The 14,526-nt window shown below is 39.5% G+C and overlaps 1 protein-coding gene across 5 annotated transcripts in view; it reads left to right on the top strand.

The window, feature by feature from the left end:
* The window catches only part of trak1a (trafficking protein, kinesin binding 1a), a 34,604-nt gene that overhangs the window by 1,758 nt on the left and 18,320 nt on the right, over positions 1 to 14,526 (top strand). For 2 of the 5 annotated variants that reach the window (XM_061716360.1, XM_061716364.1), the window contains exons 1-2: positions 3,915 to 4,043; positions 6,905 to 7,099. In XM_061716360.1, coding sequence (XP_061572344.1) covers positions 4,040 to 4,043; positions 6,905 to 7,099 — 199 coding nt within the window. In that variant the 5' untranslated portion in view covers positions 3,915 to 4,039. Of the gene's footprint in view, positions 1 to 3,914; positions 4,044 to 6,904; positions 7,100 to 9,331; positions 9,994 to 13,958; positions 14,413 to 14,526 lie in introns of those variants that run through there. The other 3 variants (XM_061716363.1, XM_061716362.1, XM_061716359.1) reach the window with 3 other exon arrangements.

The following is a 14,526-nucleotide window of genomic DNA, read 5'->3' as shown; positions in this document are numbered from 1 at the left end:
AAGACAACACTAAGTCTAGAGGATGAATGAGCACAGTGAATAGAGCGTCCTGCTGCCATGCCAGTCCCATTTCTTTGTGGTCACTAGTCAGCAGTGAAATTATGGGATACGGGATTTGGAGAGGGGGATCTCGGTCCAAAGAGAGAGGAGAGAGTACTTGAGAGGGAACCTCAGTAAAAGTTATGTAATCAGACAAACATGGATGGACAGCTGAGTATTCTCCCTGACTGTGATTAGGTGACAGCATTTAAAAACAGCCATTGTGCTGTAATGTTTTGGTTCATTGTTGGAATGATCTCACACAAAGTGGAACACAACAGGGCAGACAGGCACCTCTATGACATGCTCAAAACTGCTTTATGTAAGTTGAGAGATTATCCTCGGAGGGCTATGTCATCCAAATAAAGTCCTGACAACTTTATTTGACTGAGTAGCTCTTTGAATGAAGTGTATTTGCTGCACAACCAAATTCTCCTCAGCATTTTGCTGATTTCACCAAAAAGCTGCCTTTGAATTTAAAGTGAAAATATTACTTAGCATTCAAATGGCACATTTGAAATCCTGGTTGTTATGTGTTTGCAACAAATACAGGCACATTGATTTCAGCTTAAAATTGGATGAACAAAGTATTTGTTTCTCTGTAATTTTGGCTCATTTTCAAGTGTTGCTGTTGGTTTGGTGTTGCATGTTTACTTCAATATCTGATGGAGCTACGTGTCTTGTCAAGTCTGTTTTTCCTCACTGTCCCGATTGTTTCCAGCTCTTGCATCAGCTTACGCTGCACAAAAGAAATTCTTTTAAGTGAAAAGAGATGAAAATATAAATTCATAATAAATTCCACTAAAATAATTTAACATAGTCATCATAAAGGAGTACACCCCTTTTAATTATTTTGAGTGTGTGTACACATGTGTAAAAGCATAAGAAACCCTGTGATTGTGGTGTAGTTGTTGGTATTAGGCCAATAGATAGATACTGTACAATCTTAGATAAACAATCCTTAAATCTTTTTACCAACTCATTATTTATTTAACAAAATAAAAGAAAAAAAACATGTATACTAAGTAACCCCATGAGTCTAAAGATTTTAGATCCACCTTTACCAGCAATAACTTGAAGTGCTTAATTCCTTTATGACTATCAGTCTCTCACATTAGTTCGATGAATTGTGTGTCGTTCTTCTGACTATCTGACTATCTTCTGACAGTATTACTGCATTGGGTTTCTGGGCAGGGGCTGATGTAGATTTATTGTGAGTGTTTCAGATCATTGTCCTGTTGCACGCATCAGTTTTGATCAAGATTTATCCGTTGGACAGAGATTCTCACAGTTGTCTCTATAATTCTCTTGTAGACACAGGAGTTCATGGTGGACTCGGTGGCTGCTCAAAACAACTCCTCCACTGCTGTTCTACAGTATGTTTGAAGCATTCTGCTGAAATGCTTTTTGGTTTTTACCAACATGACACTAAGGTCAGACAACTCCACTTTGGATTCATCTCTCCAGAGGACATCATTCCACAAGTTTAGTATGCAGATGCAATTTGAATAAACTGCATCTGCACTGAACAGAGGCCCTCTCTTGGCAACCCATACAAACCAGTCATCATTTTTCAGTGTCCCCCTTCTAATTGTGCTGCCATGGACTTTATTTAGCATGCTCAGTAAGGCCTGTAGCATTGCATGGTCTGACCTTGGGTTAAGTTTCTGAGATGTCAGCACCCAGGGAGATTGGCAACAGTTTTTAATGTTGAACTTCACATTGCTGAGAAAATGGATTTATGACCTTTTTTGACATTAATAGGTAGCAATAATTACTTCTCTAAGACCATTGCTGATGTATTTCCTTCTTGGCATTGTGTTAAAATACCAATGAGCGCTTGAAACCATCAACTACAAAACTATGTTTGTTTTTTTTTGTTTCTGTTTTTGTTTCAGTAGTTGTCCACATCTGCTGATGATCAGTTCATCAAGGGCTGATGGCGGGCAGGAAATGAAAACATTACAAAAAATATACCGGTGGGGGCAGGGCACGCCAGGTTACTATGGGAACCATAAACGGAGAGGGTTTATGTGCACCCACACATTCATTCTAAATGGATGATAACAAGAAAATCCTTTATATTAGAAATTATTATTATTACTAGCATATCGGGGAATAATCTATGAATGAAATTCAAAAAATAAAATGCAACGTTCAGTGTCGGTAAATGTGCACTTTTTGAGAATCAAATTGAAAGTTCAGAACTTTCAGTGCAGCTGCCCCACATGACAGCAGACTTAATATAAACTTAATTCTTTATATATTCAAAAGATGTCTGCCTTACTCTTTTTTTAAAATTATTATTATGATGTTGATTCTCTTTAAAGTTTTCCATTCATCCAGCTGACCTTCCTTATGAATGAAGTGTCAGATCTGTGAGTATTGTGCAGAAGAAGTTTCTCATGTCACACGTGCCTTGTTAAGTAAGTGTACAGAGATCCTGAGGCAGAACGCCAGCATTAATTGGCTTGTAGACACCATTGAGTACAATACAACCACTAGATGATCACTGTTGTAGTCTCAGATACCTCTGACTGGGGTTTTAGTGTCTCCCAAGCAAAATAAAGTCAATGTGAGTGACTAAAGACTGGGATTTATCTTTTTTTTTAATATTACATCATAACGGCTTTCAAGCTCCTTGCCCATTTGGACTACATTGACATATTTGACCACATCAATCACACCACTGCTGTGAATTTGATTTGTGCATCTTGTGTGACCAGCAGTGGCATGTACCACACTTTAATTCAGGACGAGCCTGTGTTGTAACTACATTAAAACAGTATTTGAACTACATTGAGGAGAATTAGCCCTAAATGTAAGTGGATTATGGACTCTCCCAGCTTGATGTTCTATAAATAATTATACAAACCTGTTTCATGAGTGATTACTGTTGAGTAATCTAGCAGAACTTGCACTTTTCTTACATCAGACACTGCTCTGAACCAAATCTAATACCGGTATGGTGTTGATTATTCTTAATACACTTGTCACTAGTCTAAGATTGCCATTTATATTATATTTCTTTTATTAGATTGCTACAACAAAATAAAGAGTGCTATTCTTGTGTCTCAATTAAAGTGGAAGATTCCCAAGTTGGATAACTATATTTGTTAATGTGCGGCTTAATTTGTTACATAAACAAAGTATCATAATCTGGTATGATAACATGCCAAACTGTGGGATTTCATGGATAATGCACAAGGTGGGATTTGATTAGTTTTCTGGTACAGCTTTGCAGAGGCTGTGATTTCTGCTGGGACTAGAAAAATCTTTTCTGATGACCTTATGCGCTGGCAGTACTAACCTGGCAGGGATTATGGTTTCCTAATGCCAAAAATTAAAGAAAGAGCTCTGTAAAGTGTGTGATGCCCCTGTCTCCACACGTTTGAAACGTCCAATTAGTTACTGCAAGAGTTTAACAGAGGAGCAGCGAGTGAGTGAAAACAGTAAAGTGGTGTGGACAAGGTCAGCCCTGCCGCTACTCAGTGTTTGCACAGGATCAGGACAGCACCAGAGTTCATGCGTGTGTGTGTGATTAGCCGGGCTTGTAGGATGTATCCTGCTGAGAGTGAGAGGGAGAGAGAGAGGGGCAGACGGCGTGGGCGGTCCGTGCAGTTCTCGTCATTGGCATGTCATGCATGACCGGCCAGTTTGGCTGGGATCTCTCCCCTTTTCACTCCTCCCTCTTTTCCTCTTTCTCTTTTTGTCCCATGCACCCAGTGCCTTCTTCTAAAACTTATAGCGCTCTCTCACTTTTAGTCTTCCTGTTTGCCACCCTCCCTTCTCTTTTCCCCCCTCCTCTCTCTCTCTCTCTCTCTCTCTCTCTCTCTCTCTCTCTCTCTCTCTCTCTCTCTCTCTCTCTCTCTCTCTCTTTCTCTCTATCTCTCTCTCTTTCCTCTGTGTTTTGTTTTTTTTGCGACCTTGCCCTCTCCTGGATCAGTGGAAAATGTGATAGGAGAACAGGGGAGTTGGTGATTGTCAGGCTTCAGGCACCATGAGTGAGTACACTGGGGATACAATGTTGTTTTTTTTTTGTCAAATTTCTCTTAAAGTTCATGGACAGTCTGAACAGTTTCAATCATTGCATATCGTCCTTTTGTTTGATGTTTCTCCTCTCAGTATGTCATTTTCTTGCCATTAAAAGCGTGTGCTGTACAGTACAGTAGAAGTCCAGTAACTCCAGTAACATGTTCCATGTTCAGATTTTAAATGTTGTTTGAAAAGTGAGGATTTGACAGAATAGTATTAGAGAACTGTGGTGGTGAACAGGAGGCAGCCATGTTGAACTTTAATAGCACTGCGCTTGGATTCAGAAAGCTCTCCTTTCTGTTCAGCAACATTGCAGAAGTCGTATTCAGCTGGCTGAGCAATCTGACACCGTGCAGCATTTGGCGGGTTGGACACCAGTTCACATGCTTGGACTGTAGACTACCTACCTTCTGTCTGTAGTTGCCTAAGTTGCTGGTGAACATTACTGAATGTGAAGTTCAGCTGAGGGAAGGGTTTTTCAGACACTGCTGTTTAAAACTGGCAAGTGTTTCAGGATGTTTTGGCTTTATTTTGACAAATTCCTGCACCAGCAGGTTAAGTGCACACCTGCTGGTGAGTGTATTGCTCTGTCTATCTCTGTGACAGTGGTTTTGTCTTGCATTTGAATTTGAACTTGAACTGAAGCCGCTGCTCCAGCGGCTTGTAGCTGTTACCAATGTCAGCATGTCACTGCAGATTGTGTTCATTCACCCTTAAGTCTATATTTACATTTTGAATATCGGCCATGAACTTGAAATTGTCTCAGCTCCATTTCAACAACATTTGATGAGTGGCCAAAAACTGATGTGAATTGATTTTTAGGGGTCTATTTGAATATTTGAATCTGGTATAAAGAGTGAAAGATGATTCCTTATTCTGTGTTATTTTGGAAAAGTTATTGAGTGATTTAATTTAATGACTCAGTGAAAGTCAAATTCTCTCAATCATCACAGGCAGCCGGGTTACTTAAAATGGACCTGGTGAACTTTTGTTGCACTATTTATAACTTATTAAGTGCCAAAGGTTCATTTCAGAACAGTGTAAACATTTTCAAGACAATGCAAGCCAGATTATGTGAATATGTTGATTGATTAAGGTACTATTGCTATTCTTGCAGACCGAGTAAATGCATACATCGTTGTCCCCTTTGAAAAATGTTTCAACTTGGGGAATGGAATGGTGTTCGTTTGGTCCTCACCTTTAGGCTGAGGACCAGCAATGTGTCCCCAAGAAATGAAACACTGGAGTATTAAATAGCAATGTCAAAATATTTTTTTATGCTGAAAAGTTTGGTTACATTGTCCTCTCTAAGGCATCTATTATTAAGCAGCATTCTGAAAAACTGAGCAAGAAATACCAATTATAATTAAGTTAATGGTTTGAAGGTGTGAAGGTTTCATGACTTGAAAAGAAACAAGAATGCTTATTTAATTGTTCAAGCCGCATGATTAGCCAATGTTTGTTATGTTATTGGTGCATTTTTTGTCATGATCACTGATCTTGTTGGTCCAACTCCTTTCGGGGACCAAAGCTTGGTCTTAATGAGGCAGGATGGGAATTCTTGGGTGTTGGTTTGAGCTAGAGATTAGTGCATATACTGGATTTTTAATTGATTTGATTGATCATTGATTAAGGTCTTTTAAGGATAGGGGTTGGGTTAGGCTGTACAGAATAAATGGAAGTGAATGCAGTGTCCTAAATAGAACAGCTGCATGGACTTCTGCACATTTTTCCCTCCCCTTTTTCATTTTCCCAGCACAGTCAGTCATTCAGTTTGCATTAGCAAGTTGTAAGAGGCAGCATTGTGAGAGATCCGTAGACGGGCGGACAGACAGAAGGTGGGCAACAGTGCAGGAAACAAAGGACGCTATTTTTACCATGCATTAATTCTTCTTCTATGGTTTTGCAAATTCTGTCAACCCAAGATCTTATATGTTCCACATTTCTGCAGGAAAAAAACCCCAACTAAAACCTGAATTCTGTGTCAGCAGGGAAAACACATGATCTCATGGAACCAACTATGGATGACTCATTTAATAACACACTAATGTGATGTGTGAACAGAGGAGGACACAGCTGAAGGCTTAAGTTATTCACCAGCACACAAAGCCAGTAGTGATTTGTAGAAGGCTTTTGTTGACTCAGAAATGTCGAGTCTATATACTTGTTTGCCTGTTGAATATGTTGATGGATAAATAATGTACTTTTTTTTTTTTTTTATTGAAAATGCAGCTAAAAAGTGGGTGATATTTAACCCTATCCAAGTGTTTCAATCTTGAAATGTTATTTCTACTTCTGTGGTCTTGTGATTTGGAGGGTAGGCCTGCAGTCTGGCTCGGCTCCTTTTAGAAACAGCCACTTGGAGTGCCGTGCAACTTCCTAAAGCGTCCACCAGAGGGCCTCATGCACCTTCACAGACATTAACCTCCATGTATTCACACCGCTTTCTACCTTCATGCAGAGAATTAGGACACTCGTCCAGCAGGAAAATCAGTATTTTGATGATGACAAAGGGAAGTAACTGTTCCTATCTGCTCTCTCAGCAGCAAAGAACCCCTCCCAGATAGTTTGATCACTATCCACTCGTTCCTTTGTATGAGGCTTGAGTGGATGGCTAGCTTTGATTAAGTTTTGGTCGATCAATACTCACGGGTTAAGGGCCTTGCTCGGGGGCCCTGGGTGGTAGAGAATGTAAACAGAGGCGTAGTCAGGATTTGTAATGAATCAAACATGTGATACTTTATTTAAGTACTGTATACTTATTCTACAACCTAAGAAAATATTTCTCTATAAAAGTCACTTTACAGCCTCTTTTATTCTTCTCATGCAGATGTGTGTAACAATCCTGATTTGCCGGAGCTCGAGATTATCAGCTTATTGGAGGAGCAGCTGCCAGTCTACAAGCTGAGGGCTGACAGCATCTTTGGTTATGATCAAGATGACTGGCTGCACACGCCACTCGTTGATCCTGACACTCCCATCGACCTGACGACGGAACAGATAGAGGAGACCCTCAAATACTTCTGTAAGTATTACTACTGTTATAAACCAAGACATTAATGCCAGGAAACAGACATTTCAACTTGCAGGACATTGTCTCTCTGAGAAATGTATCCCTATAATGATACAAAACATTATTTTTGAAATGTCTTGTTACAATTTATAAAAATAACTTAAAAAAAAAAAAAGATTTTCTATGTATTATTTCATATGTCACGCTTTACAGGGCAAAGCTGACCTTTATTGAGAGAGTGGCCAGACAGTGGCCAGCTGTCCATCAGTGAGGACATGGCTGCTGGGACATGGTTGCCAAAACAAACCCTTGTTGTGTCTCTGTGTCACTCGGGTCAATGTTTTGTGTTCTCCTGCAGTCACTGTTTTTAGCCACGTGTCTCCTCTTGTCTTATCAAAGTGCTTTGTGCTTTTCATTTGTGCTGGCTGTATAACACACACACACACACACACACACACACACACATACACATACACATACACACACACACACACACACAGCTTGAATCCAGTAAACACTTACAGGCTCACCAAAGCACATGCAAATAGTGCACATAAAGTTAAAAGGGTTTTTTTTTGCATCAATTATTCACTTTAATTCACCTGCTTGAATTGTGACTCATGCTTTAAAAAAAAGAGTCTAGAAATAGATGACGCATTTCATTTATAGGCTCAGTTTAGAGGTGAAACTTCATCCATTGTTTGGTGTCAACATGATCACCGTGGGCTTCATAGACAAGAGGCAACAGCAAGGTCATGTTACATAAGAGTCTTTAAACACTGTGTCGAGCATTTAATTTACATCATCAGAACATTGCTTTTTGCTTCATTACTAACTACATTGTATACAACTACGAACAATGTTGTCTCTCATTCTTACATCAGACAGATGTCCGGGCCGTCAGCACCCTGAGCGGCCGTGATATTCGAGTAGTGCTAGGTCAAAGTCCCCCTGGCTATAAAGCCTGTGAACCAGTTTGCTATAGCAATCGGATAATATAGAGTGATCATATTTGAGCATTTAGTTATCTGCTTACTACCCTAATACAACTTGGATCTTAGAAGAAGCATTTCTTAGCAGTTGCTTAATATTGTTTTGGTTAAGGAGGGTATCAAACACTGTTGCATCACACTGAACAGCCACTGATGTGACCTGCTTAATGAGGAAGCATCTGAGGAGACGATGAGCTGGAGGCTGCTGACCAATCAGAAGCAATCCACGTTGTGATGACGTAACGTCCTCATATCTCACTGAACAAAGGTTCAGTGGGATTGTTTGTTTCTTCTGTTTGATAACGTTTTCCCATTGGTATTGTTACTGGTCAAAAGAATGATTAATTATAGGAGAAATATAAAAAAGGTTAGCCTCAAACTAATACCATTTTAAAACAAAAAAAGATATTCTTGATTTGTTATACAAATAATGTACTGGCTTGACAAAGTGGAATGGTTTCTGTTTCATTTTTGTACCGTAGTTTGAATTTATGGATGGATGCACATATCAAAAGTGGTCATTTAGATTTTTTTCTTTTGAGTTTTTCTTTTCATTTAATTTTATTTATAATAGATAATAGTTCAAACATTATACTTATTTGCTTAAATGCCATCATAATGCAATTTTTTATCATGGATAAAACTAACTACAATTTGCACTGGTTTTATTCCCTCCAGCTTAGTAGCAACAAACAATACAGATCAGTTCTTTAGAAGTAGTTGTTGATACGGCATCAGAATTGTGTGGTTTACTCTATGTATAGACTAGTTTATCTGCTTTTTGCCTGATATTGTGTCAAATTGCATCCCCTGTGGTTTGCACAGCTTTCTGTCTGCTGTGCATATGCTTCATCACCTTGTAGATATGGAACAGTCTTTGAATCCCCACCGTGGTAGTTCGTTTTTGGAAAGCCACGTCACCTCTGCCAACACTACATTTCTTTTATACTATCTGCATCTACATCCTGAAAGGCCTTGGAGTCTGAGCCTGTTACTATAGCAACCACACAGAAGGACAAAGTAAAGGAGAGGAGGGGGGAGTGCTGACATGCAGCGCTGGGTGGGACCATGCCGGTAATACTTTTCCCTCTCATTGGCTTTCGACTTTTCATGAGCCCGCCCATCCCATGATGTCATCAAAGCATCATTTCTGCTGCAGAACCCGTGACTGCTGCTGCTTGCTCTCTTGCTCTCTTGCTCTCTGTCTCTCTGGTTTCATTGAGTTAGTGTGAGAGATGCAGGGCTCCATGTGTGGAGTCTGTGGTACCAATCAGCGAGGGATGTTGTAACAGTGGAAGAGGAAGGTCATATTTTGAATCCGAGAAGACAAGAACCTGAGAAGATGGAGATGGGAGCAGAAGGAAAAACTGACACAAAGATGCACATGGGTGGAACAAGAATTACAGACTAAAGGACGGGGACAGACTGACAGAAGATGGGAATTTTGCTGACGTGGGAAAGAATTTTTGATGGCAAAATTCTTTTTTTGCTTTCTTGCCTTATTCCCTATTCATTATCCGAGGATAACATTCAAAAATGGCACTAGCAATACGGCAAATGGAGAATTTTACACTGACAGGCGGATGCTGATTATTGCACAACAGAGGTCATATGATGAAACCAGCAAGACTCCTACCAACAAGTGCCCACTGGTAACTACTAAGCATGCTGTGGTAGCAGAAATAGATACTGACCAAATGACCACTGGAGACGCTCTGTAGTTAAGTGGAAAGCAGTTCCAGCTGGCTCTCTGACCATGCTGGAGCAATGGAAGTGGCAGAGATGCTAGAGCTAAATATGCTAGGACATTGGTTCATCTGTTTGACAGAGCAGTGACGATGAAGAGACGAGGCCAGAGGTTTGTCAAGGCTGACTACTATGAACTGGACTGGTACTATGAAGAGTGTACTGATGGTAAGAGCCTGCTTCAGAAGAGTTTCAGGCTGTGAAGTGATGTTTTTGCAGAGTCAAATATGATGTTACTGTGCCTGTAGGTACAATACAGTATTGATATTTGTATGTAACATAGTATTCTGTTGGATAGTTGACTTTGAGTGAAGTAGGAGTGTGAGACTACTACTCTGGCAACTATTGTGGTCATTATGTATAACATATTTGATACAATTATTTTTCTGTAATTGTGATGAGAAAATAGTAATGACGGTATTAAGTCAAGAAAGGTGCTCAGAAACTTGAACTGACGGTTAGAACATTATTTGCTGCTTTGCTGATTTCACCTTACAGTGTAGTTATGAAAAAGAAGGGAAAAGAGTTAGTTTGTTGAGTAGGAACTTTGGAAATAAAGCTCTTATATTTGTCAATGGACCATTTACAAGTTGATTGGGTGACTTGCAGCTCAAAATGATTAACTATACTACATTTTCTTCTGAATGATAATTTGCATTCCCAAAGAAATGTCCTGTCTTGTTTTATTCAATAAAATTAGAACTGTGTGAGTAGCCACTGTAGTTTCTAAAATTGAGCCAATTACAAACAATTAATCGAAAACAATAATTTCCCTTCAGGATTAATACATTATTTTTGAATTTGAATTTGAATTAAAACAATGGATTGAATTACCTGTAATCCCTGCCTCTCACCTGAATTGAGCTGGGATAGGCTCCAGCAGACCCCCGTGACCCTGCAAAGGATAAAGCGGGTATAGATGATGGATGGATGGATGGATGGATGGATGACCTGTTTGACTTCCCTGATCATCAGAGTTGCTAAAAAACAGAACATATCAGCTGTCTGGTTGTATAAAAGATGTCATGAAGATGGTAAATACTTAAACTGAATGAAGTAAGTTCTCCTAGAGAAATGCAGAAGAGCACAAATCTGTATATAATTCATAAAGTGTGTAACGTATAAATGCTCTTTTATTATGATTTAACCACTTAAATCGTAAGGGGGGGAAATATGAGAAGGCATATACATTAAAGGACTCGGAGCTTGTAAAATCCCTCTTGCATAACAGATTTTGGTGCAATGATTGGTATTTATGTAATGTACCAAGGTCTGTTACAACAGTGTTGCAGTAGCATTGGTATGTAGCCTGATATTGATCTGCTTGCACACATTCTTGTGAACTGTGTAGGAGTCGTGGGCCAATGGCACCTGGTCATGTGACAGGTGTGACTAACAGCATGCTAGAACAGTGGTTGGTATATTAGCTGCTCCACTCTCCTCTCCATCCGGTCTGTCTCTCTCATCGCTCTCATTTTTGGTCCAATTTTCCTCCCACTGAAAATATAGCTGCCCTTGATTCACAATGTCACGTGATAAGTAACTGTTTTTATTCTGTCACCACTGACCAGGGGTTTTTATTTACAACAAGACCATTTGTTTGTGTTTTTTATATTTTTCAATGAAGATACATATTTAATGTGGAAGTCTGGTGGATAAAGGAAGAGAATGTGATTGACTGCGTGTCTGTGCATGTGCCAGGGATACTGTGTAAAATTTCTTACATAACAGTTTAGCACAGCTGAGCATCTTACCAATGAGAGCTGTGCAGCTTTAATCTCAGCCACATTATTTAGCTCTGCCAGTCAGCCCAGGTTTGATTTTCTAATCTTGGGTGGTAAAACCTTTCAGGCACAAATATTGTCTGATGTGAACATTCTTTGACAAATCTCCTGGAGCGCGGAGTTAGAAACAGCAAGCAGCTGGTTTTATTCTGACAAGGAGGGGTGAGGAAGTAGGCTGGTTTATATTTAGCCCAACGATTTTCATGGGGATCCAAACCACTTTTGTTGATAGCAGTCTGTAATGTACAGCGCCTTCGGCACTTAACCCTTCCAAACAAAGGGGTCACATGGACAAAGCACAACCGTGATAATGGCTGTTAAGTGTATATTGTTTTAAAAACTCCAGTATGTATAGATAATTGCTTTCAAATCAAATCTGATAATCAAATCATATTTGATTATCGCTATTTAACTTGTCAAAAGAAGAATTTGTCTTTGAAAGTTTGACCTTTGGTCAGACATGACCTCATGTAAAACTGCGTGCAACTTAATCAGCAAATAGGGCAGATGGGTGTTTCCTGGCTCTTTATTTTTCCTTCTTATTAATTTAAAGTTAATAACTAAAAGATAACAAGCTACCTATGTTGAATAAGGGTGGATCTCTTGATACTGTGTGTCTGTTTTTGATGTTTAAATATACATATAACTGGTTAATGATTGAAGTTTTAAATACCTCTTAAGATTTTGTTGAAGGTCAGCAGAAACTCAACAGCCATCTAAAATGATCAATAATGGTTGAGGAGGAGAGAAAAACAAGTAGATTGAGAAGTGTAATCAGAAATGGAGAAAGGGGGTGGGGGGCAAAACAAAAAACACCCTGGAGTACAGACAGTTGTTTGTCTAGAGCTCTTTTGTTGTCTAAAGCGTTGCAAACATCACACCATTGAGTGGAGCTACTCAAGCATGCAAGACTGTACAGCGCTTTAATCCATTTCCTTGACCAGTGACTTATTATGAGCAAATGGGGCATTTTGGTGTGATCTGAAGTCATTTATGACAGATTGTCCCTCGCGGGTCTCAGTAGTCGTGTCCAAATTTGAAATTTATATTACATGTCTACTTTAATGAATAGTAATGAGGACTAGCAGAAAGCAGTGAGGACGTGTGACCACTCTGGCTTAACTGTTAGATGAAGTTAGGTGAGGGGAAAAAGGCTTTATCTTCAATTGTTAGACCACAAAGAAGACTATACTACAATCAAATGCAGAAGTACATTTCAAAGTCCTGCACTTTTAAAGTTTCCTAGCTGATAGTTTCCGAAAGTTATCTGTTATACTGCTTTCATGTTGAACGCACTGGTAGACATTCTCATGTAACATCAACAGTGTTGTTTTGTTGCAGTTTTTCATAATGGCAGTGTCGGGTTTGTCACCAGTATTCATCATGCTGAAGAATAATTGTCACTTTTTAAGGGAAAGTAATAAGAGTCCTCTGAGTTTTGTAAATCCACTTAATAAGGCTCAAGCTGTTCAGAGGAAGTTCTGTCTCTGAGCAGCATCACTGCACAAAACTGATTTGATGTGAAACCTCTCCCTAATTTTTTCTTCTGTACCTTGCAGTTATTTATCTTAGGGTGCAATGTAAGGTCAAAATCCAACAATTAATATTTCATCAAGCACCCGGGAAAGCTTCTTCTCTAAAAGGAAACAAACTGGAAGAACCAGTTTAAGGGGAGGATAGCTAATGCCTGCCTTGACCAGTTGTGGTGTAATAACACTATTCTGAGACAAACCTTTGGTTAAGTACTATATATATATATATATATATATATATATATATATATATATATATATATATATATATATATATATAACATAATATGTGTGCGCGTGTGAATCACCTGTGAGGTTTAGTATGTTTGGCCACACCCTGGAAACAGGTTGCCCGTTAGTGTGTGATAGTGTTATTGTGGTCCGTCCTCGTGTAACCATAGAGGCCGAGCAGGACCAGACCATTCTGTTGTCATTATGGGGTTATAAGGTGACGTGATTTCTTCACACTAGAGGCCCATGTAAGAAACAGCTATGTCAGTGAGTTTCTTTTGCTTCCTGTAGTTGCCTGTCTGAACATCTGAACATTTTAAAACACTAGCTGTGTTGAACAGTTGAGGATTACAGTGTTAAAGATCAAATCATTCGCTTTAAATCCCTTCATCTGTTTCGTGGAATTTATTTTAACCTAGTTTTATAACCTAAAAAGCAGACCATCAGCCTCTGTCTATGAGCCCTTTTACCCTGTGTCTGTGGTGAAGTAGAGCAGGCCAGTCATTGACCAATCAGGGAAGAGAAAAGGAGGAGTCCTGCTATCAGGTAGTCTCAGTGACCTGCCATACAGACAAATGATACTCACTCACTTACAGGTGATACTACTTGGCTCAAACAGGAATTGCAATGGAGTGGATAGAGGCATACGCTTTCAAACTTTTCTTTCCTTAGAACAAGGATGACATTGGATGTGTACTGTCACATCTAGCAAGATGCAGACCAGGATGTTCATAGCACACCTGTGAAAATGTGTGCAGTATCAGTGGGAGCCATGGCTTTACCCCTGAGGGGGTTTGTGGTTTCCTAGTTATCTGTAGCGCCAGGTTGGAGGATGGAGCTCTTCGTTTCTGGCTCTGACGATGAGCTGGAGCTCTCTAACCAGCCTGAAGAAGATGAAGAATACATTTGTTCTCCCACTCGTGAAGGTACAGAGCAGGAGGAAGAAGAGGAACTTGATTTTTTCCATGGCCATGGAAGGCACAAACTGGAGGAAGAAATGGAGGAAGAAATGGATGAAGAGCAACAGATTCTGTGTGAAGGTAGTTGTCAGCGTGTGAATCCAGTGAGGTATCTGGTGTGCTTCTACATTTCATTAGGATTGGCCTTGGCTTTCTCAAACTTCAAAAACATTGTCAGTTTGTGTTTTGTTTTTT

Source organism: Cololabis saira, chromosome 3 (genome assembly GCF_033807715.1).
Source record: "Cololabis saira isolate AMF1-May2022 chromosome 3, fColSai1.1, whole genome shotgun sequence".
In the NCBI taxonomy this organism is placed as follows: Eukaryota; Metazoa; Chordata; class Actinopteri; order Beloniformes; family Belonidae; genus Cololabis; species Cololabis saira.
Note: the sequence above shows the minus strand (reverse complement) of the source record. Positions and strands in the feature narration are given on the sequence as shown.